At 36.5% G+C, this 26,453-nt stretch overlaps 1 protein-coding gene across 4 annotated transcripts in view; it reads right to left on the reverse strand.

The window, feature by feature from the left end:
* DIAPH3 (diaphanous related formin 3) overlaps window positions 1-26,453 on the reverse strand; it is a 445,793-nt gene that overhangs the window by 370,595 nt on the left and 48,745 nt on the right. For 3 of the 4 annotated variants that reach the window (XR_008913852.1, XM_056806852.1, XM_056806851.1), the window contains one exon: window positions 4,788-4,967. Coding sequence is in view for 2 of the 4 variants with exons in the window: in XM_056806852.1 (XP_056662830.1) it covers window positions 4,788-4,967 (180 nt within the window). In the remaining 2 variants the exon portion in view is untranslated. Of the gene's footprint in view, window positions 1-1,608; window positions 1,628-4,787; window positions 4,968-26,453 lie in introns of those variants that run through there. The other variant, XM_056806853.1, reaches the window with a different exon arrangement.

Raw genomic sequence — 26,453 nt, forward strand, 5'->3', positions numbered from 1 at the left:
AATATTTACATGCAGAAGGAGCAGGACCAAGGGAACAATTTATACAATGCCAACAAGAATGTAGAAAGTCTTAAGAATGCCAATTTGTTCAATTTTTTTACTTCAGAAACCTCAAAAGAAATACTCTTCATGCTACTTGACAAAAAACACCAATGAATTAGAGGTGCTAAAGAAAATATCCATTTTCAGACACAGCCACGGCACAGAAAGTTGGCTTCAAATTGGTTTTACTTTGCTACACTTATTTGTACATAAGGGAAAGCTTTTGGAGAATTGAAAGAGGGGATGAAGAGACAGAATAATGCAAAATGGGAATGTGAGAGATGAAGTTCAGTGAGATGATGGACTCTTCTCAATGAATCTCTAAGAAGGAGTCAGGAAGACTTTCAATCAAAACAAGTTAAAGTTTCATGTTCCTAGCTTAAGCCTCATTTCTGACATCCACCGCAGCAGGACATGATGAAGGAACACAATGATGGGTTATTCCTTTAAAAGGCTAGGCAGATAGGATTGAAATAGTTCTTGTTTTGATTGGTTAAAACCTGCTAGAATAATTAGGATAATGGGCTTTGTAAATTGCCTATTTCAATTAGCTAGCTTGCAGGATAAGTTTGCAACTCTTAAGTAATCAATCAGTGGTGAACAAGGGAAGGGACCATCTGTGCTAAGGACTAGAATAAAAGGAGCCTGTGTGCTCCCAAACTTTGTACATGCTTGCTGGCTGTAACACTTGTAACACTGGCTCGTGAGGACACATTCTTAAAAGGATGAAATAAAAGAGTCCGTTGATACATTAATGCCAAGTTCAAGATTCTTTTGAGTCTCGGGGAGGAAAAGCATTAAAAAATCATTCAAAAAATTCAGAGAAGAAGAGTACAGTGCAGTTCAGAAGAGGATGCAAAGAAATGAGATGTTTTTCTTCTCTTTAAACTGTAGAACAGATTTTTATGACTTAGAACCATGATTTTAATAATGGAGAGAATTCTTGGTGAAGTATCTCTGTTTATCAACACAAGTAAGTACCTAATGTCCAACTTATAGTCTCAGAGAATTTCCAGGAATACTTAAAAATTAACTGATTTACCCAGCATCATCCATAGTTATCACTTAAGGACTTGAAGCAGATCTTTTATTTCAAGGCCAGCTCTGTATTCACCATTCTAGCTGTTTTGTTACTTTTATGATAAACTTAATATGTACATTAAAAAAACTAAGTCAAAGAACTTCAGTTTCATATACAATCCTCTTTCTGTTCCTGGAATATTAAAATATCTATGTGTATTAATGTTGGGTAGGTTTATAAAAAATTTTAAAGAAATTTTAAAAATGATACCACATTGAAGATGTATTTTTCCCAGTCAACTAGATATCTTAATAATTATTAACTATCACATGCATAAATGGTTAATATCTTATTATAATATACATGTAAGACATAATAGGAAGGCCAAAATTTGAAATAACTTTTGACAAAACTTTTTGCCAATGACAGCACTTAGAATATATTAATTGCAATATAGTTGACCTTTGTTGTCTAGGCTTTCATCCTCTTATAAATACTCTCCATGGTTGACCAACAATGCATATCTTGAAACAAACTGTTCTCACCTTTTCACACTCTCTGTCTGAATCAAGTAGTAAGAATTTTATAGAGCTGCCTCTAAGCAATAAGGCAGATGTGTCTGAGAGTTGAAGTTCTAAGGACAAAAATTCAACCACATACATTAAAAACAAGAGATTAACAAAGTAGAAGAAATATACTATAATAATAGTAGAGAAATTTTGCATAAATTCAAGTTTTTATTCATAATATGTACAACTCCAAGAAAAACAGTAAAATGTATGTTAGGACTAAAAAATTTTTAGAGAGAAATTGTTCCACGTTTCTATTTCCATGTCCCTCATGGTCACATCTAAAAGCCATTCCCCATCTTTCTCACTGGAAAGTTTCTCTTAACATGGAAATTTTGCCTTCTTTTCCCTATATACTACCCACTTATAGAGCCAGTCTTGAGATTTAGCTTCTCTATAAATCTAATCTTAATTCATGTGGCCCAGCCTTCCTTGCCTGGAGTCCCACTTAGACCTACTATAAAATTAGCATCACTGAATTCAGCTAATGTAAATTGATACTGATCTCTCTGAACCACTTATTGTCTGTATTACTTATTTATCCTCTACTCATGCATATTTCCATGTAGCAAATCATGTACTCTTTTCTTGCATGCTATGTGGATGAGAGAGATACAGTCTGCATTGCAAGGACTTGATTTACAAGGAAACCTCATGCACAAAGGAAATGGAACTTTGCTGGCAATGGGATATGGGGATAGAACCTCTAGCCAAGAAAAGCAGATGGACAGTTGCAAAGGAGTTCTCTTCTGAACTGAAAGGGAGAAGAGCAACTTGCATCTGCTGTGATCCCTCATCAATCTGAAGAAATCAGATTAGCCATCCTTCCTCAATAGTGGTGGATGGAGACTTTTTATCTTTGGGGAAGATAGACTATCCACCCAAGAAGATTTTCCATTGATATATTCAATAGCTGTATCTCTCTATATTAGGAAATTACACCAGCCTGACTCCACAACATCCTCAGGGACCCAGGTCCCCAGACCTGAGCCCTCAAACCCTAATGGGAATTTAAGTTGAAATAGAATTAGGGACTTCCTATTTTTCCCTCTTCCCTAAACCTACCATTCCTGAATATCAAGGCAATAAATAGACCTTATTGAATCAGAAGAACTGAACATCTCATTCTTCAATGTACTAAGGCAGGGGTCCCCAAACTTTTTACACATGGGGCCAATTCACTATCCCTCAGACCGCTGGACAGCCAGACTATTAAAAAAAAAAACAACTATCAACAAATCTGTATACCGCTGTCTGGGATAGCAGAGCCTGGAGCGCTAGCTATGATGGGCCTGTCACACCTTGCACAGGCCCATCACCACCACCACTATACCGGGCAGCAGTATACACAGTGTGGCATCCCCTCCCCAAGATTGCTGCTCACCATGCTGGTCTCTTCCATTGTACAGCAACATAATCCTTTGCGTGGCACCTCGTTCTCATTCAGTTACTCTCAGAACAAGGTGCCATGCAAAGGATTATGTCCCCAGAAGTAGTACTGTATGTGAGCAACACTGCGCTTTGTAGTGTCACCACATACAGTGCTCCTTTCACTGACACTGAAAGAGGTGTCCCTTCCGGAAGTGAGGTGGGGGTGGGATGGCCTCAGTGGGCCGCATGTGGCGGCCCCTGTACCCCCGTAGTTTGGGGGCCATAGTTTGGGGGGCCCTGTACTAAGGGGATCAAGATAATATCCATCCAGGGAAGAAAACAGAAACCAGAGACTGAAGGGGATTTTCTCTTAACCTTTTAGTTCTGGACATTGATCCAATTTCACCTTCCCTTGGGCAGCTCAGCCTGGGAGAGGAAGTGGTGCTTCTATTTATCTGTTCCCTCTCTCTCTTAGACCTTTCAAGCTTTGGTTCCTGATCCCCCACTAGTACAGCTATTTAACATCTCCTGCAATTGTCTACTGCTGTGAAAAACCAAAAACAAAAACCTATTGAATTATAATTTCTGAATTCAATTATTATTCAACTGGACAATTCACTAGATAAGTTCCTATGCTTTAATGCTGAAAATAACCTTAAAGATCATCTAGTGGAATCATTTTATACTTGATATACCTGAGCACCAGAGAAGTTAACTGACTAACTTACCCACAGACACACAGGCAATAATTGGACCGAAATCCAAGTCGGTGGACTGTCAATTCTCTTTATAAAACATCACAGGTGCCTTTCACACCATAGTTGCTGGATAGCTGTGGCTCTTATATACCTAATTTCTTCAGTGGGTTAATAAGTTATTTACTCAGGGAAAAAAACTATTAAATGAAACAAAAGTAGACTCTGAACCTAAATTTCCTCAAACCCAAAATTGATGACCTTTGAGGTCTCTTTTAGCTCCAAATTACAATTTTCTAATAGCATATGTCTCATACAAAAAATGGCAAAGGTGTTCAACAAATAAGGCTTGGAGTAATGTTTTCCTGAAAAAAACATAAGAGACCTACTACAATATAAAATGTCTAGTAGATTAATTCAAAGAACTAAAATTCTTGACTATATAAGTATTCAGTGTGACCATGAGTGAACAAGAGATATCTTGATAAAGACCAGATGGGCACCAATGAAGGCAATTTAGTTAGAGCAATTGTCAAGTATATGAGTCCATTAAAACAAACCAAAAATGATTATTAACAGCTAGATGGCCAAGTAAATATAGAGCATTTCAGAAGACCAGAGTTCAAATCAGTCCTCAGACACTTATTAGCTATCAGTTAGCCTCTCTCTATCTCAGTTTCCTCATCTGTAAAACAGAAATGATATCACCAGCTTCCTCGGGTTGTTATATTGTTATCATCATCATCATCATCATCATGATCATCATGTCTGCATCACAAGTCTCCCATCACTACTATATGATGTCTGATTTGGAACATATTTCCCAAATGCTTCATTTATTTATTTCTTCCTCTGTTGATCTTCACCCAAAAGCTGTCCACTATCCTTCTCCCCTCAAGTTTCTCTATTGCCTCATATAAAAAGAATTCCTCAGTACACAATGCTATTCCAGTCCACCTCCCTTTTCTCTGTCCTTTTCCTTTTCATCTTCATTAAGAACATTGATTGTCAAACTATTTCTAATGTTTATTTAACACAAGAAAAAGCTAAGGCTTTTTATCAAGTGTTTTGTAAAAATTAAACTCTTACCATCATTTTTTCAAAAAGTGCCAGGAGCTCTTTCTCAGAAAGTAATCTAGGATTATTTTCCATCATGTCTGAGGATGCTGAAGGCCAATCAGTGCTTGAGGAAAACGTGTGTTTCAGGTTAAGTAACGGAGGTCTCTCTTTCTTACTTCCTGGAATTCTTATGCTGGCAAATCTATCCAACTGCAGAAAAATAAAAATAAAATACATAAATGATAATTGTGCCTCTCAATGTAGCAGTCCAGCTCATAGGTATTATGGAGAGACAAGGATTGTGAGTGAGCACATGGCCATTCTGTGCATGGCAATGAACTCTATTCCCAGCTTGACTGAAGTTAGGGCGCGAAACCTTGCTTCCCTTTAGGTCTCACTCACCTGAGGATAATAACCCCACCTTCACCTTGTCATAATTTGCAATTATCCAATGGCAATACACTATGTAACTCATCTATATGTATTGAGGCATCACGTAACTTATCAATATGTATTGAGCTCATTTGTGTATCAAAGAGAATAAAAGAAAGGGATGCAGCCAGCTCCTCCCACTTCCAGGACATCTACAGGTTTGCCAAGGAGCAACTTCTCCCCTTTCTCTCTCCTCTCTATCTTTTTCCCTGTGGCCTGGCCCTTCGGTCAGACCTTCCTGTCTCTCTCTCTTTTCCAATGCTAATACCTAGCATTATCTAATGCCTTTAGTTTCTAATCTCCTTTCCTACTGAGCTAGTATCATCCTCTGACCAGTGCAGTGTTAAATTGGGATCATTGGATGAGAATAGCCTTAATAGTAACGTCCAGTGGTTGGAGCAGGGCTGTGGCTCCCAAATATTTATAATTGATTACTGACTCATTTATTCATATCTCAAAGGTTTCACGCCCTTAGCGGGATTCAAAACTTTTATCCTATTTCTATTTTCCTACCTTAAAACTTCTCGCGGGCCGGGAAGTTTTACTCAAGAAGTGTTTCTCTTCAGCAGCAATGTAATACTGATTTCAACTATACCTACCTTTCAACATATAAAAAGAAAGTAGGAGTAGGAGTAGGAGTAATAGTTGGCTCATATTTACATAGTCCTCAATCCTTTATAAATCACCTAACTGACATAATATCATTTGAATGTCAAAATCTTGTGAGTAGGAAAGTAAGAGGAACATACTGGGGTTTAAAGGAATAGTAAGGGAAGGGAAAATTACTTATCTTATCTGGAAGGGCAAGCAGAAGTTTATACAAACAAAGAAGAGGGTTAAAAGGAGCTTCTGACACTTGAACTTCACTTTCATTTGAACAACTTAGAGGAAATCACAAGGCTCCTATCCCCTCCCCTCTCCCCTTTCAAGCCCCATTCCAGTCCTTGACCCATAATCTAAAGCAACTGTGCCTCACACCCAGCTCAGGTGAGGTAAGGGGAGCAACCAAGCAGTTCATTGCCCTTTCCATGAGTCTCCCTCCCAAGCTTGTCCTGGAGTCCTCAATTAACAAAAGGGAACAAATGAACTGAATGTTTGTTCAGAAAATAGCACACTCAATTCTGTCTCACACATATAGGGCAGGTAGCTGATTACTGCCCTCTTAATAGGAGCTTTGCTATTTCCTTGGCTCTAGGCCCAATATCTGGTCCAGAGCTCCACTGATGCTAATCGACTGAGCACTTCTGGGCTAGAGAACTCTGGGGGTACAGTGGCCTCACCTTGACTCCTCTGGATGGGCTCTGCCCATCCTCAATCTTATGACTGTAAGATTCTGAGTGTCTGATTTGTCAACTGTAAACCTCAAAATTTCTTAGACTTATAAATGTTGGAAATTTCACCATTGGGAAATTTAATACTTGAAAAATTTCCTATTGATAGTGGGTCTTGGCTATTGGAATGTGAACCCCATTGGCATGAGAGTTTCCCCCTCCTACCTTCTTAAGATTACTTTAGGAGAGAAACCTTTTGCTGAACAATGGAAAGGACTTTGACCTATGCTTAAGCATAGAACAGGAATTTCTTTGAGTCATGATTGATTTTAGAATTGATACAATGGAGATACTTGGAATCAATCTCCACCCTACTCAGTCCTAACAGGATTGAGGAAGGGCTGCAGCATAGATCAAGATTTAATTATTTGAAAATATGACCTTCAACAGACATGTGCAAAGCCAGAGACCTCTGGGCGGTCCTGGGTTAAGCTAGAGCCTCCATTGGCACAGGGAAATTGATGGACAGGTGATTGGTAGATGTGAGAACTGACGGGAGGGAACTTGGATGGTTTCCTTAAGGATAGGGGGGTCTGAAGATGGGGGTGGGGTGGTTTTAGGAGTTTGTCGGAGTGGTTGGAGTGTGCTCTGAGAAGCTTGCTCTGAAGGAAGCTGAAGGTGGGGGCTCTGAGACTGTTTCTCCATTTTGGTCACCTGAGTAATAGGGACTGATCTCCTTTCTTTGCCCCAGCTATCTAAGGGCTTGGGCCTTTTGGCCCAGCCTAAACAGAAGGTGTATTTAAGCCCTATTCCCTTCTCTCCCCTTTCTCTCTACCTCTATCTCTCTATCTCTAATTCCTTTCTTCCTCCTGTTTGTAATTAAAACTCCATAAAAGGTTGACAGCTGACTTGAGTTTTCATTTAGGAATTACATAGCTGAATTCCTTGGCGACCTTAAATTAATATATATCAGTCCTTTAAAAGTTATTTCCTTGTCACACAACTTAGGATAGATGCTGGTAGTTATTACAAATTCTTTTCTTGCTTTTTTGCTTTCTTTTTTTAAACCCTTATCTTCTGTTTTGGAATCAATACTGTATTGGTTCCAAGGCAGAAGAGTGGTAAGGGCTAGGCAATGGGGGTTAAGTGACTTGCCCAGGGACACATAGCTAGGAAGTTTCTGAGGCCAGATTTGAACCTAGGACCTCCCATCTCTAGGCCTGGCTCTCAATCCACTGAGCCACCCAACTTCCCCCTCTCTTTTATTTCTTAATCATTCAGTTCCACTCCCATGTCTTGTCTTTTTTAAGAGTATTATATAGACAAAGACATTCTATTTCTATTCATTCTACCATCTTGATGAGAAGTGCACTATGAAATTTATAAAGTTATTTCTAACTTTAAAATTCTATAATTCTATTTTTCTGGTTAACTTTTTCCAAACTTTTATATTTTCATTAATTCTGGAAGGAACTTTAGAAAACAGTTTACCTTCTACAATGAAGACTCAAGACATTAATAATTTTTAGGTAGTTATAATCCTGAGAAAGATGGAAAGTCTTAGAAAAGTAATTAGCTTTGTATATGTAAATTTTCTAATTATTCTTTCTTACTGTTTATCAGTAGCCAAGTATGACAGGACCAAACAATGATTAGAGTGATTCATTTTATAATGACTGTTATGTAATTGTTAAGGCCCTTCCAAGGGTATGTTTTACTATTTAGAATTTTTGCATCAGCAATTGCCATCCTTTCAAGGTGAATGTAAACAAATCATCATTGCTTGCTACAAAATGCATAAAAGGCACACACAATTAGTAATGGCCTGTTGGCCTTTCTCAATGATCTAAGATACTCCAATATAGGAAGTACTAAAGAAAAAGCCCTGAATGAGTATTAGTCTGCTTACTGAATCTATCCCATGCTTTAGAGTTGATAAGAGCCTACTCAGCAAAGTCAAGTACTAAATTATAAGGCTACAAGTAAATTTAAATGAAGCTTTATTTTTTTGTTTTGATTTGAGGCCTCCTATGAGTAAATGGCAACCTGTGCAAGGCAGAGAACGCTGGGCTCAAGGAAAGTTTCTGAGACCAAGTTATTACCACTATGAGAACAAACCTAATGCCTACAAAGTCAGCCAACAAGTCAGGCTCTGCCTCTGCAAATTAACATGTTAAAATCATTCTAATGAAAAAGTAAACCTGGCCTCAAACACACCCTAGATGTTTGACTCTGAGCAGGTCACTTAACCCTGTTGCCTAGACTTTACTGCTATTCTCCCTGTGATAAAGGATGGAAAGGTTTGCATTTTGCAAAACTGTGCAAGAACTGAAAAGTACAAACCTAGGTATGATTGACAATGGCCGTTGGTCACATGGGGGCCTGAGCTGGAGGATTGGGGAAGACTCCATCTTTCCCAATGGACTTTTTCTTCTGATCTGCTGAGGAAGTCAAGAGGAAGGTTTAAAGAGGATTTTCCCTGTGTTGAACTGAGGAAGGGTTCCTGTATCTAGCTGCTGGCAGCATTCAGTCTCACTTGGACATCAGGACATGCTTGGACATCTAACAACAACAGATCCTGGCTCTAAGTGGTTTTGGACCCCTGATGTAATATTTGGGTATTTTGTTAAGTTCTTTTAGTTTAGTAACCTAGTTATCATAGTTAGTTAGCTTTTAAATAAGAATAAGCATAAGTAAACCCCTAAGCCCTTATTCTTTTCCCTTCCAAAACAATAAAATAGATTTTTATATGTTTTTTCCTCTTGTGTTTCCCTTATCCAAAAATCCTATTCTAACATGCCTTGGATCCAATACACCGTATTGATGGAAGATAAGGATTTAAAAAAAAAAAAGAAAGAATAGAAAAGAAAAAGTAAGCAAAACATTAAAGTAATACCAATATTGCAAAATTAAACATGTCAAGAAATACAAATATCAGTGTTACCAGAACAGTACATTTAATTATTTTCTCATTGATTTCAATGTCTACTCTAACTTGGGTTAGTGATGACAAACCTTTTGGAAATTTTTAGAGAGATCCTGTCATGCCCCACCTATCCCCCTAGGCTGTGTGCCTATGCCCCAGCCCCAAATGCATGTCCCACCCACTCCTGTGTTTGGTGGGTGGGACATGCCAAGGGTCAAGCTCCACCTGGAGAGAGGCTGGAGTGCCCCACCACCTGCATTCAAGGGCAGAGCCAGGCTCCCAAGCCAGCCAAGTCAGGGGCCTGTAAGTGCCCACAGAGAGGTCTTTGGGGGTCATCTTTGGCACAAGTGCCATAGGTTCACCATCATAGACTTAGGATGTCACTAAATCAGTATCACATACTAAAAAGAATCTACTTCGAATGTCATACACTAGAGTTGAGGATAATACTATTTGTACAAATTAGAAAAGGAAGTAATTTCTGTCACATTATACATTTCCACACATTTCTGAAATGCCTCTAAGCAGAATTCTGTAGTCCACAAAGCACAAACAATTCTGAAAACCCTATATGATTTCCTACTCTTGATACCCTCAGTACCTTATCTTGAAGTGAAAAAAAGGTTTTACTGCACCACTGGAAGGTTAGTATATGCATTCTGTTGCTTATGCAGTGCTTACAAGCAAGTAGATCACCACTAGAACAAGAGGACAGGGTAAAAAGGAACCATTTTCTTCTCACAAATAGTCAGCATGAAAAGGGAAAAAAAGCAACATGTAACCTCAAAACTTAAGAACCTATGGATACAAAACTAGAAAAAATGTTTATAGCAATATTTTTTATTGGAGGAGATATGTAGACACAAAGTGAATGTCTGTTGATTGAAAAACAGCCAAAAAATTATGGTGTACAGTATAATGGAATATTATTGTGCTTTAAAAATAACAAATGGAAAAAGTTTAGAGAAATTTAGGAAGGCTAATATGAAGTGATAAAAAGTAAAATGAAGAGACCTGGAAAAGCAATGCTATAAAAGAAAACAACTGCAAAAAAAAAGACTTCACATGAAATGTTACTCCAGTAGACTAATGATAATCATGACTTCCAGCTCTGATACAGAGACAAATGATTCAAAATGAAAGGTGTTTTCAGACATGACCAATGTGTTGGTTTGTTTACTTAAATGTATTTATTTATTAAAAATTTCAAAGTGGGAAAACGGTGTTAAATTGCTGGGTAATGAGAGCTAAAAAAAAGAAAGAAAAGACCATAAAGGACATTTTAAAATAGAAAAAATTAGTTCAGAAGGGAATATACACAAAAATAATTTTCACCTTCTCAAATTTAATATATTTTAAACTACATGTCACAAGTTCAATGTTTCATAAACAATCTTTTTTTAAATTTATGCTTGTATATTATTCAGTAAGTTCACTGCCAATAGTTCACAGTCTCTACTCCAACTCTTGCCCTTCAACTCAGAGATTTCAACATACATTTTGATATTCCTTCAAACACAATGAATTTCTAGTTTCTCAGTCTAGAGAATTCCCAAGCTCTATTTCCCCACACCACCTGAGTTATACACTGAAATGGTCATTCTCTTGTAACTCCCACAATGTTCCACTTGCTAATAAATTCCAAAATTTCTTTATTAGACTCATAATCCCTTATCATTCTCTCTCTCCGTCTGTCTTACCACTCTTAACTCTGTTCTTCCTTTTAACATTTAATCCTGCCACCCCTAAATTGCTTTAACTGACTACAATATTCTCCCTTCTCTACCTTGACCTCAAGGAGTCATTTCAACCCTATATAATCCTCCATAATCAAATTCATTGTCACCTTGTCCTATCACCAATTATGCCTTGCCAAGCCCCAACTTTGAATTACTTTCACAATCTGGCATCTCCCCTAATTCATGTACTGAATGGAGGAGAAAATCACAAAAATGATGCTATGTCAACCCAAATTTGTTACATAATCTCAACGGAAACCTCACTGCAGTAAGACATCACCCTAACTGACTCACTATCACACTAACCACACTGAGTATTCCAAATCTTTCTATCTCTCCTCAAAAGACCCCCATGCCATCCTCATGTACCCACTCTCTGATGAATACATTGTTTCAAAAAAAATAAAACAACAACAACAAAAACCCATTGCCAAAACCATTCTCCTCCCGAAATCACATCATTCAAAAGTGTTCCTCAAATACTTTGTCCTTCACTCTCTCACATGAAGAAGTGGCCTTTCTCCTTGACAAGGAAAAACTTCTCAACATATACCTTTGATGCCATTCCATCTCATCTTCTCCCACATATCCCACCTATAACATCATCACTAAACTTCAAACTATCTATTAATTTCTCTACTGCCTTAATACACACACACAATGTATATTGTCACCCCTTAGCACTATCAACTCCATGAAAACAGGGACTGTGTCTGGTTTAAAATTTAACTTCAGTTGAAGAAAATTTTACTAAATACATACACTGTGTGCTTAAATGATCATTGAGCAGGATTAAAAAAGAAAAATTGGAGATAATCAATAGAGGAAACTTACATTAATGACTAGAAAAGGCTTCTTAAAGGAAATAGGGTTTTAGCTGAAAAATCATGGAAATTCAGAGACAAAAATAAGGAGGGAAAGAATTTCAGAAAGCAGTGATAACCAATGAAAAAATCCATGGTCTATGGATGGAGAAGTGTGTGGGAAGGAGACTAGTGTCAATGGATCACAGAATAAGGTGAGAAGGCAAGGGAATAAGAGATAAAAAGAGGGCTTTTACCAAAGATCCCAGCTTTGGGGACAAAAATCCATCTTTTGATAAAAACTGCTGGGAAAACTGGAAGACAATATGGGAGAGATTAGGTTTGGATCAACATCTCACACCCTACACCAAGATACACCAAGATAGTTGTGAACTGATCCAACCATTCCGGAGGGCAATTTGGAACTATGCCCAAAGGGCGACAAAAGAATATCTACCCTTTGATCCAGCCATAGCACTGCTGGGTCTGTACCCCAAAGAGATAATGGACAAAAAGACTTGTACAAAAATATTCATAGCTGCGCTCTTTGTGGTGGCCAAAAATTGGAAAACGAGGGGATGCCCATCAATTGGGGAATGGCTGAGCAAATTGTGGTATATGTTGGTGATGGAATAGTATTGTGCTAAAAGGAATAATAAAGTGGAGGAGTTCCATGGAGACTGGAACAACCTCCAGGAAGTGATGCAGAGCGAAAGGAGTAGAACCAGGAAAACATTGTACACAGAGACTGATACAATGTGGTACAATCGAAGGTAATGGACTTCTCCATTAGTGTCAATGCAATGTCCCTGAACAATCTGCAGGGATCTAAAAAACACTATCCACAAGCAGAGGATAAACTATGGGAGTAAAAACACCGAGGAAAAGCAACTGCTTGACTATAGGGGTGGAGGGGATATATATCGACTGAGGAGAGACTGTAAATGAACACTCTAGTGCAAATACCAACAACATGGAAATGGGTTCGAATCAAGAACACATGTGATACCCAGTGGAATCGTGCGTTGGCTGTGGAAGAGGTGGGGGGGGTTGGAGGGTGGGGGGGGGGGGGGGGAAGATCTTTGTTTCCAATGTATAATGTTTGGAAATGACCAAATAAAATAATGTTTAAAAAAATAAAATAGAAAATCAACAAAAAAAAGAAAAGAAATTAAAACTAATAAGCACATGAAAAAGTGTTCTAAATCTCTTATAATCAGAGAGATGCAAATCAAAACAACTCTGAGGTATCACCTCACACCTAGCAGATTGGCTAACATGATAGCAAAGGAAAGTAATGAATGCTGGAGGGAATGTGGCAAAGTTGGGACATTAATGCACTGCTGGTGGGATTGTAAATTGATCCAACCATTCTGAAGGCAATTTGGAACTATGCCCAAAGGGCACTAAAAGACTGTCTGCCCTTTGACCCAGCCATAGCACTGCTGGGTTTATACCCCAAAGAGAAAATAAGGAAAAAGACCTGTAGAAGAATATTAATAGCTGTGCTCTTTGTGGTGGCAAAAAATTGGAAAACGAGGGGATGCCCATCAATTGGGGAATGGCTGAACAAATTATGGTATATGATGGTGATGGAATACTATTGTGCTCAATGCAATAATGAACTAGAGGAATTCCATGGGAACTGGAATGACCTCTAGGAATTGATGCAGAGTGAAAGGAGAACCAGGAAAGCATTGTACACAGAGACTTCTACACTATGATACAATTGAATGTAATGGACTTCTCCATTAGTGGCAATGCAATGATCCTAAACAAGACAGAGGGATTTACAAGAAAGAACACTAACACTATCCATATTCAGAGGAAAAACTGTGGGAGTAGAAACACAGAAGAAAAACAATTGCTTGATCACATGGGTATATGGGGATATGATTGGGGATGAAGACTCTGAATGAACATCCTAATGCAAACACCAACAACATGGAAACAGGTTTTGATCAAGGACACATGTAATACCAGGTAGAATTGCGCATCAGCTACAGGAAGGGAGGGAAGGGAGGGAAAGAATATGATTCTTGTAACCAAGGAATAATGTTCTAAATTGACTAAAAATTAAAAAGAAGGTTTCTAAAAGTTAAACAGAGTATTTTACATTTGATTGTGGAGATAATAAGTAGGAAAGGGGGGGGGGGGAGGTCACTGAATACTGGAGTGACATGTTCAGAAATGTGATTTAGTAAGATCTACTTGATAAATAAGTAAAGGAAGTAGAGGGTAGAAGAAATCTAAAGCAAAGACCCACCAACCTGCACCAGGATGGTTAGCAGTGGTCAGAAGAGAGAAGGGAATATATATGAGAGGTTACAAAGGGACAAAATCAACAGGACTTAGAAATAGAACGGACATATTGTGTAAGAAAGTGAGGAGTAAAGGATGGCACTTAGTCACCTGGTGGTAACACCCTCAAAAAGAGGTTAGGAGGAAGATAGGGCTTGAGGGAAAAGGGAAGTTCACTTTTGGACATGTTGATTTTAAGATGTCTAAGGAATGATCAATGCAAAATGTCTAATAAACAGTTGGAGGTATGAAACTAGAAGTTAGGAATAAGTCAAGAGTTGGATAAGTTAAGAATCATTGCATAGAAGTAACCATTGAATTCATAGAAGTTGACAAGATGACCAAGGGAAATAGTACAGAGAGAAAAGAAGATTCAGAGTGCAACTATGTAGGACAGGAGGCAGTCTCATTCTTTGGATCTGCATCACAAACACCTAAGAAGGAACAGAAAGACAAGTAGGAAAACAGTCCTCCTACCTGTCTTGAGAGTAGTATTATGAAAAGAATAACAAGGAGAAGGTGAGCAATAATATTTAAAAGCTACAGCGAGATCAGGAAGTATGAGAATTAGATTTGACAATTAAGAGATCATTAAAATATTTAGAGACACAGCCACTGATTCAAGTGAGACAGGTAGAAAAGACAACAGGAAGAGCATCTGAGTGATGTGAGATGAGGGGAGAAGAAGATCTCAGTGAACTATCTCAATTTTTCCAATGAAATATAAGGTAATATGCTGAGCTGGCCAGGAGAAGAGGGGAAGGTTGGGAGATGAAGCTATGAAACATGTGAAATGTGATGAAAGGTTTGGAAAAGTCACTGTGGTGAATTCGGGATAGTGAATGAATTAAGAAGAGGCAGGGGCAAGGCCCAATTGGGAATACTCAACATAAACTTGCAATGTACCCAGTCAGAATGGTTTTATGAATTTACCCAGCTTTGTTCAGCAATATATGAGTGGGAGAAAAAGCCACATTTGGTAGTAGTAGTCCAAAGTTAGGGCTTTGACAAGGCAAAATCAGCAATAGAATAAATGGGACAATGGACTGGGGAAAAAAAAATAAGAATAGAGTAGAATTGGTTCTCCAAGGGCTCAAGATAGGGAAAGCTGATGTAGCATCCCAAGCATATTCACATCTATGAAATATAAATGACTGTATGGCGACTGTGTCTCCAAGCATAAGGTTATACCAATGAGGCTTGTGAATGTAACCTTGAACTGGCCATGCGGCCCTTGGCTAAGACAAACTCATTAACATGCTAGGACTCAATTCCCTGGGAAAGCACCAGGGTTTGCAATCTACACGCCCAAAGGTGTTCCCTCTACCTTGCCACCCAATCTTAATTGTCTACACTTTGTGATGTGGTTACTATGTCCTTGAGAGTACCGCCCAGGCAGGACAGGAATAAATTCAGAGGCAATCCCATGAACTTCCTCTTGGCTCTTGACCTTCTCCTTCCCCGAGGCTGTAACCATCTCGGCCTACATTTCCTACCTTAATCTCCTCCTCCACCTCATGTTCCTTTGTACTCATACTCTCCTATCAAAGGGAGTATCATAGGGATTGCCTGCCCTATCCAACCACTGACTTGTCCGTGTCTTTCATTTCCACCCTGGTTCTTGGTTCCTACCTCTCCTCGGGTCCCATCACAAAGGTGAGCCCCTTCCCTTGTGGGACCCTGCTGGTCAGGGAGGTCCATTAAGGAAAACCCCACAGCTGAGAATAAAGCCAGGACAGGAGTATGATCTGAGAGGGGGAAAAAAAAACTAGGGGATGGAGGGATTGGAGGGAATGAAGTCAGGGGTTGAAAGAGGAAAAGATGATCAGATAAGGGAATTTCAGAGTTTGTTAACACAAAAGTAGAGTACTTAGGAATGATGAGAAGGTCAAGAGTATGACCATTTGTTCTGAGAAAAAGTGAAATAAGACTTGGGAAATGAGTTATTTGAAGAAATGAAAGGTTAGGATGTTTGAAGGAGTATAGTTATTTGAACAGTTGAAGAACATTTGTATGAGGGCCAGACTTGGGAAAGAGAGAAAGAGTGATCTAGGTACTAAACTCATTGAGAAAAGAGGGATTGAGTGAACTTCAAAGGACGAGAAATGCCTGAGCTATGATGGTAGAAGAAGAGTCTGGAAGCAGCAAAAGGGAGTCAGAAATATTCCCATTTCCCCTTCTCAGTCAATAAATATGGAATATGAATGAAACTTCAAACGGTGCTAAAAAGGGTGTTCAGGGAAGCTACAAGAAAAAAATCTGATTATTGTCCTTTGTACTCAAAAAAGACCAAATTGACATCATTGGAGACAGCTTTTTTTTCAACTCACTCATAAAATGGACTTAACTGAGGCAAAGCTGCACAATGCCACTGACCTCACTCTCTCTTTCAGCCATCCCAGTCCAGGGACAAGACAAAAGACAAGACAACTGGAGATGCTCTAGATAAAGGTGATGACTTTGGCTTCTTCATTGTCTAACCAAACTCACAGCACCTACTTCCATTACCCTTATGGCCACTGGAACAAACTGTTCTCATCTACCTTTTCTGCAGGGAGAAGTTTCTAGTTGCTAAGGGAAGGCACTGGAGTAACCTGTAATAGATCATTGACTGTCCAAGGGGAGGAAAGGAAGAATAGAGAGAATCTGAATCACAAAATGTCAGAGAACAATTATAAAAAAAATTTTCTACAACATGCATGGGGAAATCTTCACATGCCAGGGATAGACACTCCTCCAGTTCACTAAAAGTTTTGAGGTTTAGCCACCTGCTAAGGAGTAAACCAGAGTGACCACTTCAGATGCTATAGCTTCTGGGAGCCACAGGTGAGAGCTGGGGGCAGGTGGACATCAAAAGAAGAAGAACAGCCCTGAAATGGGCATAAGTCAGTTCTCATTCCAAAAGTGCCTGTATACTATGGAAAGGGTGGGGAGGGGAGGGAAGGAAAGAATATGATTCTTGTAACCAAGGAATAATGTTCTAAATTGACTAAATAATAATAAAAAAAATTAACATTTTAATTTTAAAATTTAAAGAAAAGAAGTGCCTGTATACACCACACAACAAGATCAAGGGACAATGAAAGTAAAAGTTGATGAAAAAAGGTTTTTTATCTGTGGAACAATTGTTCCAGTTCCTAACAGTATGGTGTCAAAAAGGAGTCTTCCAAAGATGAGGCAGCACTGGATAGCTGGAAGGGGGCAGGGAATATACATGCTTGGAAGAAACCTCAAATAGGGTGACTGATGTAGAGGTGAAGTTGCAGAAAGTTATAGTTGGTACTGGAAGGGAGAGGATGGAAATGAATAACCCAGGAAAGCTAGGACACTACAAGCTCACTTCCTTCAGACAAGTACATCCCTCCTACCTGATAGACTTAGGTAAGCAGACTGAAAACAAAAACAGAGAGACAAAGAGGGGGGAAAAAAACCACTCTAGAAGGAATGAATCACCTAAAAAGGATCAATTAGTAATAATGTAAGGAGTTAAAGAATATTAATAAGTGATTTCTAATTGATTTGCATTCTTCAAAGAATTAGTTATAAACACATGGGGATTATACTGTAATGTCATTTGGAGGTAATAAGACATGTTAATTATTGCAGCTACTGCTTTGTCTTCAATGAACTGAGTTTGTAAATTAATATCACTTATCTTCAAGGAGAGTTAAATAAGCACCCTATTGAGTATTATCTCATGCTGAATAATCACAGTGATAATCAGTGCTGACAGTTTAAATAAAATTAATTAAACAAAAAGCAGACACTAAAGAACCCTATCTGGATTTTTAGACATGGAGAACTTTCTGTAATAGTTCAAACATGGTATCCTAATTGACAGCACTGTCATATATATTTTAACATTTAAAAGGAAAGGGAGAGATAATGCAGTTATTAGTCATTTTAACATTTCATTAAGTGTGAAGAATGTGTGATAACAAGAATGCTTTTTTAGTACCAAAGAAAAGGACTACAAATTTCTTTGAAAGCTAATTAACCCAATAAATGCCCAATCCAGTTGCAAAAATAATTTTCTTTAAATTCACACTGAAACTCTAGGAAAAAAATATTTTCAAAAACATAGTAAAGCAAAGGTGACCAAAGACTTGATTAGTTAATTTTGGAGGGTATACCAGAAAAATATACTAATACATAGTAGGTAGAATTGTTCACTGTCCTAATTATTCTAGAAAACAACTTAAAATTATGCTCAAGAGAAGACTTAAATGTTCATAATAAATAATCCAAAGATCACTGTTAGGCATATATCCCAAAGAGTTCAAAGACAGAAATAAAAATCCCATAGACACCAAAATATTCATAGTAGTACTTTCTGTGGTACTCAAGAAAGGAAAACAATGTAAGTGCCTATCTATAAACAAATTTTGGCACAAGAATGTAGCAGAATTATTGTACTAAAAGCATGTTGAGTCTGAACTTATAAATATGAGATATCTTATAATTTCAGAAAATATCAGAATCAAGAAAAAAATATGCACCAAGACTTCAACAATATTAGCAGAACAAAAAAAAAAATAAAATTCAACATTGTATAACTACTATGACTGAACTGGCCCAAAAACAAATGAGGAAATGTGACCTCTCATTTCTTTTCAAGAGAGGGGAACAATGAGTATGGAACATTGCATTTATTATAAAACTCATTTGTGTTCACAAGTTGTGCTATTACAACTTTTTCTCTTTCTTTTGTATCTTTTGTTTCAAGGGATGGTTTGATGGACAGGTAAAGAAAATGATTTGTACTAAATAAAAGTGATATTAAAAATAAGTATATCAATAAAAACATTTTAAACATGCCAACGATTAGTATTTATTTATAGCCTAAGAGAATAGGTGAAATAAGACACTTTTTTTAGCTTTCTTTTCACAGTAATATTCCATATAGTTATCTACTAAGTTTGTACTTAGTACCTGTCAAGTTTTACCCAGGAGCTATATTGATCTAATTAAAAATTTCTGTAAAAAAATAAGGACAAAACTAAATAATTACAAAAGCATGAACTGTTCAAGAGTAGGTTGAGCAAAAATGTTAAAAGACTACCAAAACAAACTTCCTTAGCAGCTCCATACCAAACTCCCAAAAGCATATTTCACAGAGCCAGGGGAAAAAAATGATAATACAATCCACATAGAAGACCAAAACATCAAATATCTGAAGGGTAATAATGTAAAAAAAAAATTTGGAAAGGAAGAATCCATCAATGTAAGATCTCAACATGGACTTCAGAGAAGTAACTATTGAAACAATTTGGTACTGGATAAGAAATAAAGAGGATAATAATACTAACAGATTAAGTAGACAACACATAGAAGCAAATAAACAGTAGCAAAGTGATTTATAAAAACGCTAGTAATACAGCAAAGGTAGCATAATTTAACAAAAACTGCCAGGAAATCTGGAAAAAGTCTGGAAGAAATTAGATTTAAACCAGCACTGTATTGGAAGGTCAATTCAAACTAAATGAGAGTCTATTCTTACAGTTTCGATGTGATCATTTACACAACAGACTAAATAGATTTTCAAAAGAATTTTATCAAACATTCAAAAAGTAATTAATTGCACTATTATATGTTACTTTTAAAAAGATGGGAAGGCATCTTTTCATGAGACGAATATGATTCTAATATATAAAGCAAAAAAAGGTAAAACAGAGAAAACTAATGAACAATTAATTTCCTTAATGAAAATCAATGAAAAATTATTGAATAGAATAATTTTTTAAAGAGGTCACCACAACAAAATGAAAAGATCTGATAGCTAAATTAATGCTAAAAATTTTGGATTGATTCCATATTCCTAAAATAATATAACAACAAAAATTGAAATCAAATTACACCAAAAGATGCAGATATATTTTTGGACAAAAAAAAGTTAAAAACATTAAAAAGCATTAAGAATATATGAATCATTCTTTAATATGGCCAATAGCATCTAAGGAAAAAAATCAAGTCCTAGTATATCAGTAATACAGAAACACAAGCTTAAAACTATCATAATAAGGAAAGAAAAAGAAATTGGTGGAGAAAGCAAAGAAAGGCAAAGAAGAAACACCTTACCCTCAAGAGTCAACTAAAATAGAAACAATACAGGCAAGCAGAAAGCCATAAAATATGAGAGAGACAGACAGACAGACAGTCAAAGACAGAGATCATTAAAAAATGCTATAGAGAAAACCTGTGGAAATAGGGTTACCTTGAAGTAGATAAGGAAAATTAATCCCAGTATCCTAACAAAAAAGTTCTGGCAGAAGGGAATGAAAAAAAATCCTAATTCAGGAAAAAAAAAAAAACAGGGGGTGGGGGGGTGGGGAATTGAGAAAAACTCAAACCAGAATCTCAATTTTAAATGTGAATTGATTAAATAATTCAATAAAACAAGACTATGAAATCAAATTAAAACCCATAATCAGTTCTTTACAAGAAAAAGTAAAAAATCTGGCCTCAGACACTTCACAGCTATGTGGCCCTGGGATAGTCACTTGATCCCCATTGCCTAGCCCTTACCACTCTTCTGCCTAGGAACCATTGGTTCCAAGACAGAAGGTGAGATTTAAAAAAAAAAGATGTAAAAAAAATCTCAGAATTGAATAACAAATTGCTGGAGGAAGAATAATAGATGCTCAAGGCTGGGTGATGACAATGCTGAAAAATGACAATACTGCTACCAAACAAAGTTAATTGACTTAATGTCGATTGAAATCAAACTCAAAACTCAAGCAAATCAGACTTGCAGGAATGTTTTATAGAGCTCAATATAATGATAATAATAATAATACTCACTTTTGAAAACAAAATATCTAGAGATCATCAAAGAAAATAATTTTTAAAAGGTTAGAATGAAGGGGCAATATCACTTCTGGGACTCTAACTATGTGAGAATACAGCAAAAGTCAGCAAAATCATTTGGCACTGGTTAAAAAAGAGTAGATCAACAGAACAGACTAGACAGGAGAAAATCAGAAAGGAAGTCAATAACCCAGTATTCAATAAAACCAAAAACATAAATAACTTGAAAACTCCATATTCAGTAAAAATGGATGGCTAGGGAAACTAGAAAGCTATTTGACTGAAAATACACTTAAACATCACATGCCATATTCTACAATAAATCCAAAATGAATCTTATAAACTATAGCAGAGACTCTAGAATTTAGGTCTCTCTTTCCCTGGAGAGGGAGAAAACACTAGAGGGCACACAAATCCCTACTTGTGCCCCTAGAGACCTCCAACCCACTTTCCCAGAACAGAAAGATAACAGATATACAATATCTTTAAAATCAAGATCATTTTACCTAAGCAAGGATGCACATGGGCATGTAGAGCAGTTCAAAACAGCAAAGAGTTGATTAGATAATCTTCTAGAGAAGGGGCTATCAGGGGCTGAAACAGGAAGGGATCTAAGGTAGAGTTCCTAAGAATAGGATTGTTGGATTCCCAGAAGTAAGGGAGAACAAAGACTCTTTAATATATCATTTTTGGGTGTAATAACACATTCTTCCACATGCAGGAACTATTCAGGTTCTCATACCTGAGAATATAATATGGTACAAAAATCGACACGACAGCACTGCAGGTGCCTTGTCAAGGTTAAATTTAACAGGAAACAGTTTCCAAAGTAACTCAGAGACAGAAAGTCTAGGACCGGATATGTTTACAAAAAAGCATAGGGACTTTAGTTTTCTTATCCTAGAAAGACCACAAGAGCTGGTAAGTACTGAGCCAGTGTGACTCAAATCCAATCTAGTATTCCAGTATTGAGAGATCTAATTTCTATAGTTAACCTCGACCAGACTATTGCTTTCAGAAAGTTTCTTTAAATTACTTCTGAGTCCTAAAGACAGGCAGTTGCTACAAATCACAAGTCAGTCTTACACATTTTTATCATCCCTGCAACTGGACAATTCAAGCAAATCAATATAATTATCAAGATAATTTATACAATCTTAATATTAAAGATATTAATAAAAAGCAGCAGAGAAGCAGGTGATATACCTTTTCAGAGGCAGGTACTGAGGGAGAAATGTACTATCAATCAAAAATAAGATAGAGGAAATGACAAAGAATAAAATAGATAATTTTGAGTACATGGAATTGAAAAGCTTCTGCACAAAACAAAACTAATGAATTGAGTTTTAAAAGGCAAGCATTTAAATGTAGCAGAGAGGAAGGGAATCTAGCAAATAGGGTTTGGTATTCAAGATACATAAAAAACTAACAGACATTAAAACCTAAAGCCATTCCTCCAACAGTGGTCAAAGAGTAACAATAGTATTCAAAAGAAAAATTATGAAAAAAATGCTCCAAATCATTAATAATAAAAGAAATGAATATCCAAAAAAAGCCTGAATTTTTGCGTCACACTATACAAATTGGCAAAGATGAAAAAAAAGAGAAAGTTGTCAGTGTTAGAGGGGTTGTGGGACAGTAGTCATACAAAAACATCATCAGTCATACTGGAAAAGCATATGAAGGTGACTAAAATGCCCATACCATTTGACTCTGAGATTCCAATACCCTAAAGGAGCACTTATTTTTTTTTAAATGATCCTCATATGAACCAAAATATTTATATCAATCATTGTTTTATGGCAGCAAAGAAAGTATATACTTCCATTGATTGGGAAATAATTAAAGAAATTGCAGAGTACTTGAATATGATAGAATATTACTATATTGTAGGAAATAATGAATAAGGAATACAAAGAAGTAAAGACTAGAACTGATGCAGAGTGTAGTAAGTAAAGTCAAGCAAATAATATTCATGACTACAGTAATACAAATGGAGAAGACAATCACAAAACAAAAGTAAACAGCACAGAATATTCAAGCACAAGCATGACCCCAATGAATAATTCATTCAATTTTTTATTATTTCAGAAGCTTTATCTTGTTTGAAATTATTTGCTATCTTCTCTTTGTGTCACAATTACTATATATAATTACTATATATCCAAAATATTATCCATTGGTTCCAATCACCAAGATTTGCTTACTCCATTGGTCATGTTTATTATTCCAGTTTCACAATTTTAAAATTTTCCTCCATTTATTCTTCCATCTCTGAATTTTTTACATTCTGCATAAGCCACTCTATACCTCAGGCTACCCCAGCTGCAGGAATACATCATGTCCCTAGGCTGGTTGTCTTCTCCCATTATATTATTGTGAGCAGGCAGGGCCCATTTTATGCTTTTGTTTTCCCTATCCTTAGTTCAGTGTCTAGCACAAAATAACTTAAATGACTCTGACTCTGAATAGAGGTTCTTACATCTAACATCTCTCTCTCTCTCTTTCTCTCTCTCTCTCTGTATATATATGTATACATATATATATATATATACATATATATATATATGCTATTATTGCAATCTTGTTCTCTGCTACTAAAGAATTCTCATTTTACTCAATGATAATATGTATATCCCATAGAAGGTAATCATTGTTTTGTTTTTGTCTTAATTTGTTTTTGGACTTTGTATCTTTTTCCTAGCAAAATGACTTAATATTAAAGATTCTAAACAATTATTAGCTTAATTATTTTTTAATTGAAGCTTCTTCTTTGATTATTCAATTCTTTGGTCTGTTATTTACCCTTGAATTTTTCTCTAAGAATTTTTTTCCTTTAACCACATTTTTGTTTCTGTTATTTTGTCAGAGTTGTTGTTTTGAAACAGTACTCTGGAGCTCACCTAAGTCATGACCATTAGCTTTAAGTGTGGCTATAATTTCCTAAATCCTTACCTTCCTAATATTCCTGTCTATGCTTGAAGAGCCAGTCCTATCCCTTCTGTAATACTTGAATCTCTGTACATCCTTTAAAAGCTAACCCAAATGCTGCCTACTCTAGGAACACTTACCTGATTTCCCATTCCCAAGGCTCCATATACTACTCTTTTGTACCCCTCTAATATGTTTACCTTATTTCATATTTATCTGTGATTGTAAGCCCTCTGAGAGTAAAATTTGCTCTTAACTAGACTTTGCATCTTCTCTGGCACTAAGATCTTCACACAGTAGTCAACAAATGTTTGCTGAATTGAATTTTCTGCTTTGAGGTATCTACTAAAATAATTCAACAGTGCATTTAAAATAAGTCTTCTCAAGAAATAACCTTGAAATGTGAAGTGCTTTGCAGACCTCTAACAAAGCAACTTAAAAGAGATGGGATTTAATATTAATGCTTCCCACGATATTCCTCTGTAATGTTCCTAGCAAACTATTATTCAAATTTATGGCTGCAACTGCACACCTTTTTTTTGGTGTTCCTTCTCTCAAGTCATTCTCAAAAAAGGTTATTCACATTATTGAGGAATTTTATATGCAAAAGAATGTGATTGCTATCTTACAACAAGGACTAATAAGAAAATAACATCATATTGGGGCAAACAGAATAAACAACAAAAAATAATACTTTGTCAATTCTCTATGACAACCAATACCATATATCTATTAAAAGAATTCCTAGTCATTTGCTTCTGTCTTAAAAAGAAATCAAGCCTGGCTTAGTCTCTCTTTCTTATATCAGCTACAAATACACACGCCTTACATACCCCCAGAGTATGGATGCTTATACAATTATCACAATCATGACTTAAAAGAAAGGAATAGAAGAGCTTTCTTTCATCTGTATTTCTTGATGATGGCATCCTTACTAAATAAACCTCTTAACTTCATATATAGGTGTGATTGTTTTTGGTGCCTCCTTTCCATCTGCTTGGTTACTTCATATTTTTCTAGGTATCTAAAGCTACCTTATCCAGCCTTTTCTGCCAGCAAATGTAACTTCTTTACTTGCCAGATCCTTCTAGTCTAAACATAATCCCAAGATCACCCATTCTATATTGAACTAACTTGTTTCCACTCAAAGTAGAATAGACTGAAAGACCAATCTTTGATGATTTTAAGGATAGAGCTATAAGTTTGGTGACATAAGAGAAACTTCAGTCAATGTTCCACATAGAGGAATGAGGATAAAAAATAACAGTCTAACTATCTGCAATGAAATGTTTCTCAAATTTAATGTCAGCTTATATAATGGAACCCTGAAATTTTTTTAAATTCTTGATTTATTCACATGAGTTTTTAGACAACTATCTGTTGAGCAAGAATTAACTAAATTTAAAAATCAATATTAAATTTAATCAGATGTCCAAAAAACACTGGAATCTAAATATTCTTAAATAAACTGAATCTTAGCTATTTAGAAACTAGAAAAATTTAGCAAATAATTACAGCCTTGACTTGGATTAAGTTACTACAACATTGCAAAACTAATTACAAATATTCAACTGTAATTATAAAAAGTAACCCATAATACCCACAAATGTCACCCTAAAATTACAGATTTTGATCAAACAAAAAGAAATTGCTAATTATTTCTCAGTCACAATGATTTTCAATTAAATAACTAACATTTCATAGAGTACTTGAGATTTTCTTATTTAATATAAGTCTTTGAGTACAAGGGCCATGATCATTTTTCTTCTTAATGTTCATAATACTAATTATAGTACCTTGTACAGGGTGGTGTTCAATAATTAATGGTGAATAATTTTCATAAAATCCAAAATTTAAAATAAACATTTTTTGAGAGAGATTTCCGGAAAAGAAGCTCTCTAACCCCCCAAATCAATAAAGTGAACTTTTTGAAGAAGGCACCATAAATAAGCTGGCAGAAACCACACACTGCCTCAAAAGATCCAGAATGAACTTTGGGATGTAGTGAATAGAACTGAAGAAGGTTGAACACATTTATTCTGAATGTAAGCTCTTATGCCAAAGGGGATTACAGCCTAATAGGCTTTTTGTCAATGTACCTGCCAATCACTGGTTTCACTTTCTCTATCTTTTATTTCCCTCTTATTCCCAAATATGGTAATTTCTTCTTAGATAGTATAATATTGAATGCTCCTCTAGCCAGATCTTTAAAGGCATAAGCTGGTTATAAGAAATGATTCACTGGGGAGACTAGGTTTGTTAATCTCCTGAAACTTTTAATTGCAGAGATTTCAATGTGCTCATCTCCCAGTGGAATGGGGGGTTGGGGGGAAATTGTGTAAAGGGAACCCCCCCCCAGGGTCATGAACTTTCTTCTCATCTGAACTATCCCATTAGCATGGCTGAAAAACACTCCAAACACAGGTCACAGGTTAAGAGAACTAGGAACATGACCTGGAACTAAGGGTTCTGAGTCCAGGTCAGAG

Source organism: Monodelphis domestica, chromosome 8 (assembly GCF_027887165.1).
Source record: "Monodelphis domestica isolate mMonDom1 chromosome 8, mMonDom1.pri, whole genome shotgun sequence".
In the NCBI taxonomy this organism is placed as follows: domain Eukaryota; kingdom Metazoa; phylum Chordata; class Mammalia; order Didelphimorphia; family Didelphidae; genus Monodelphis; species Monodelphis domestica.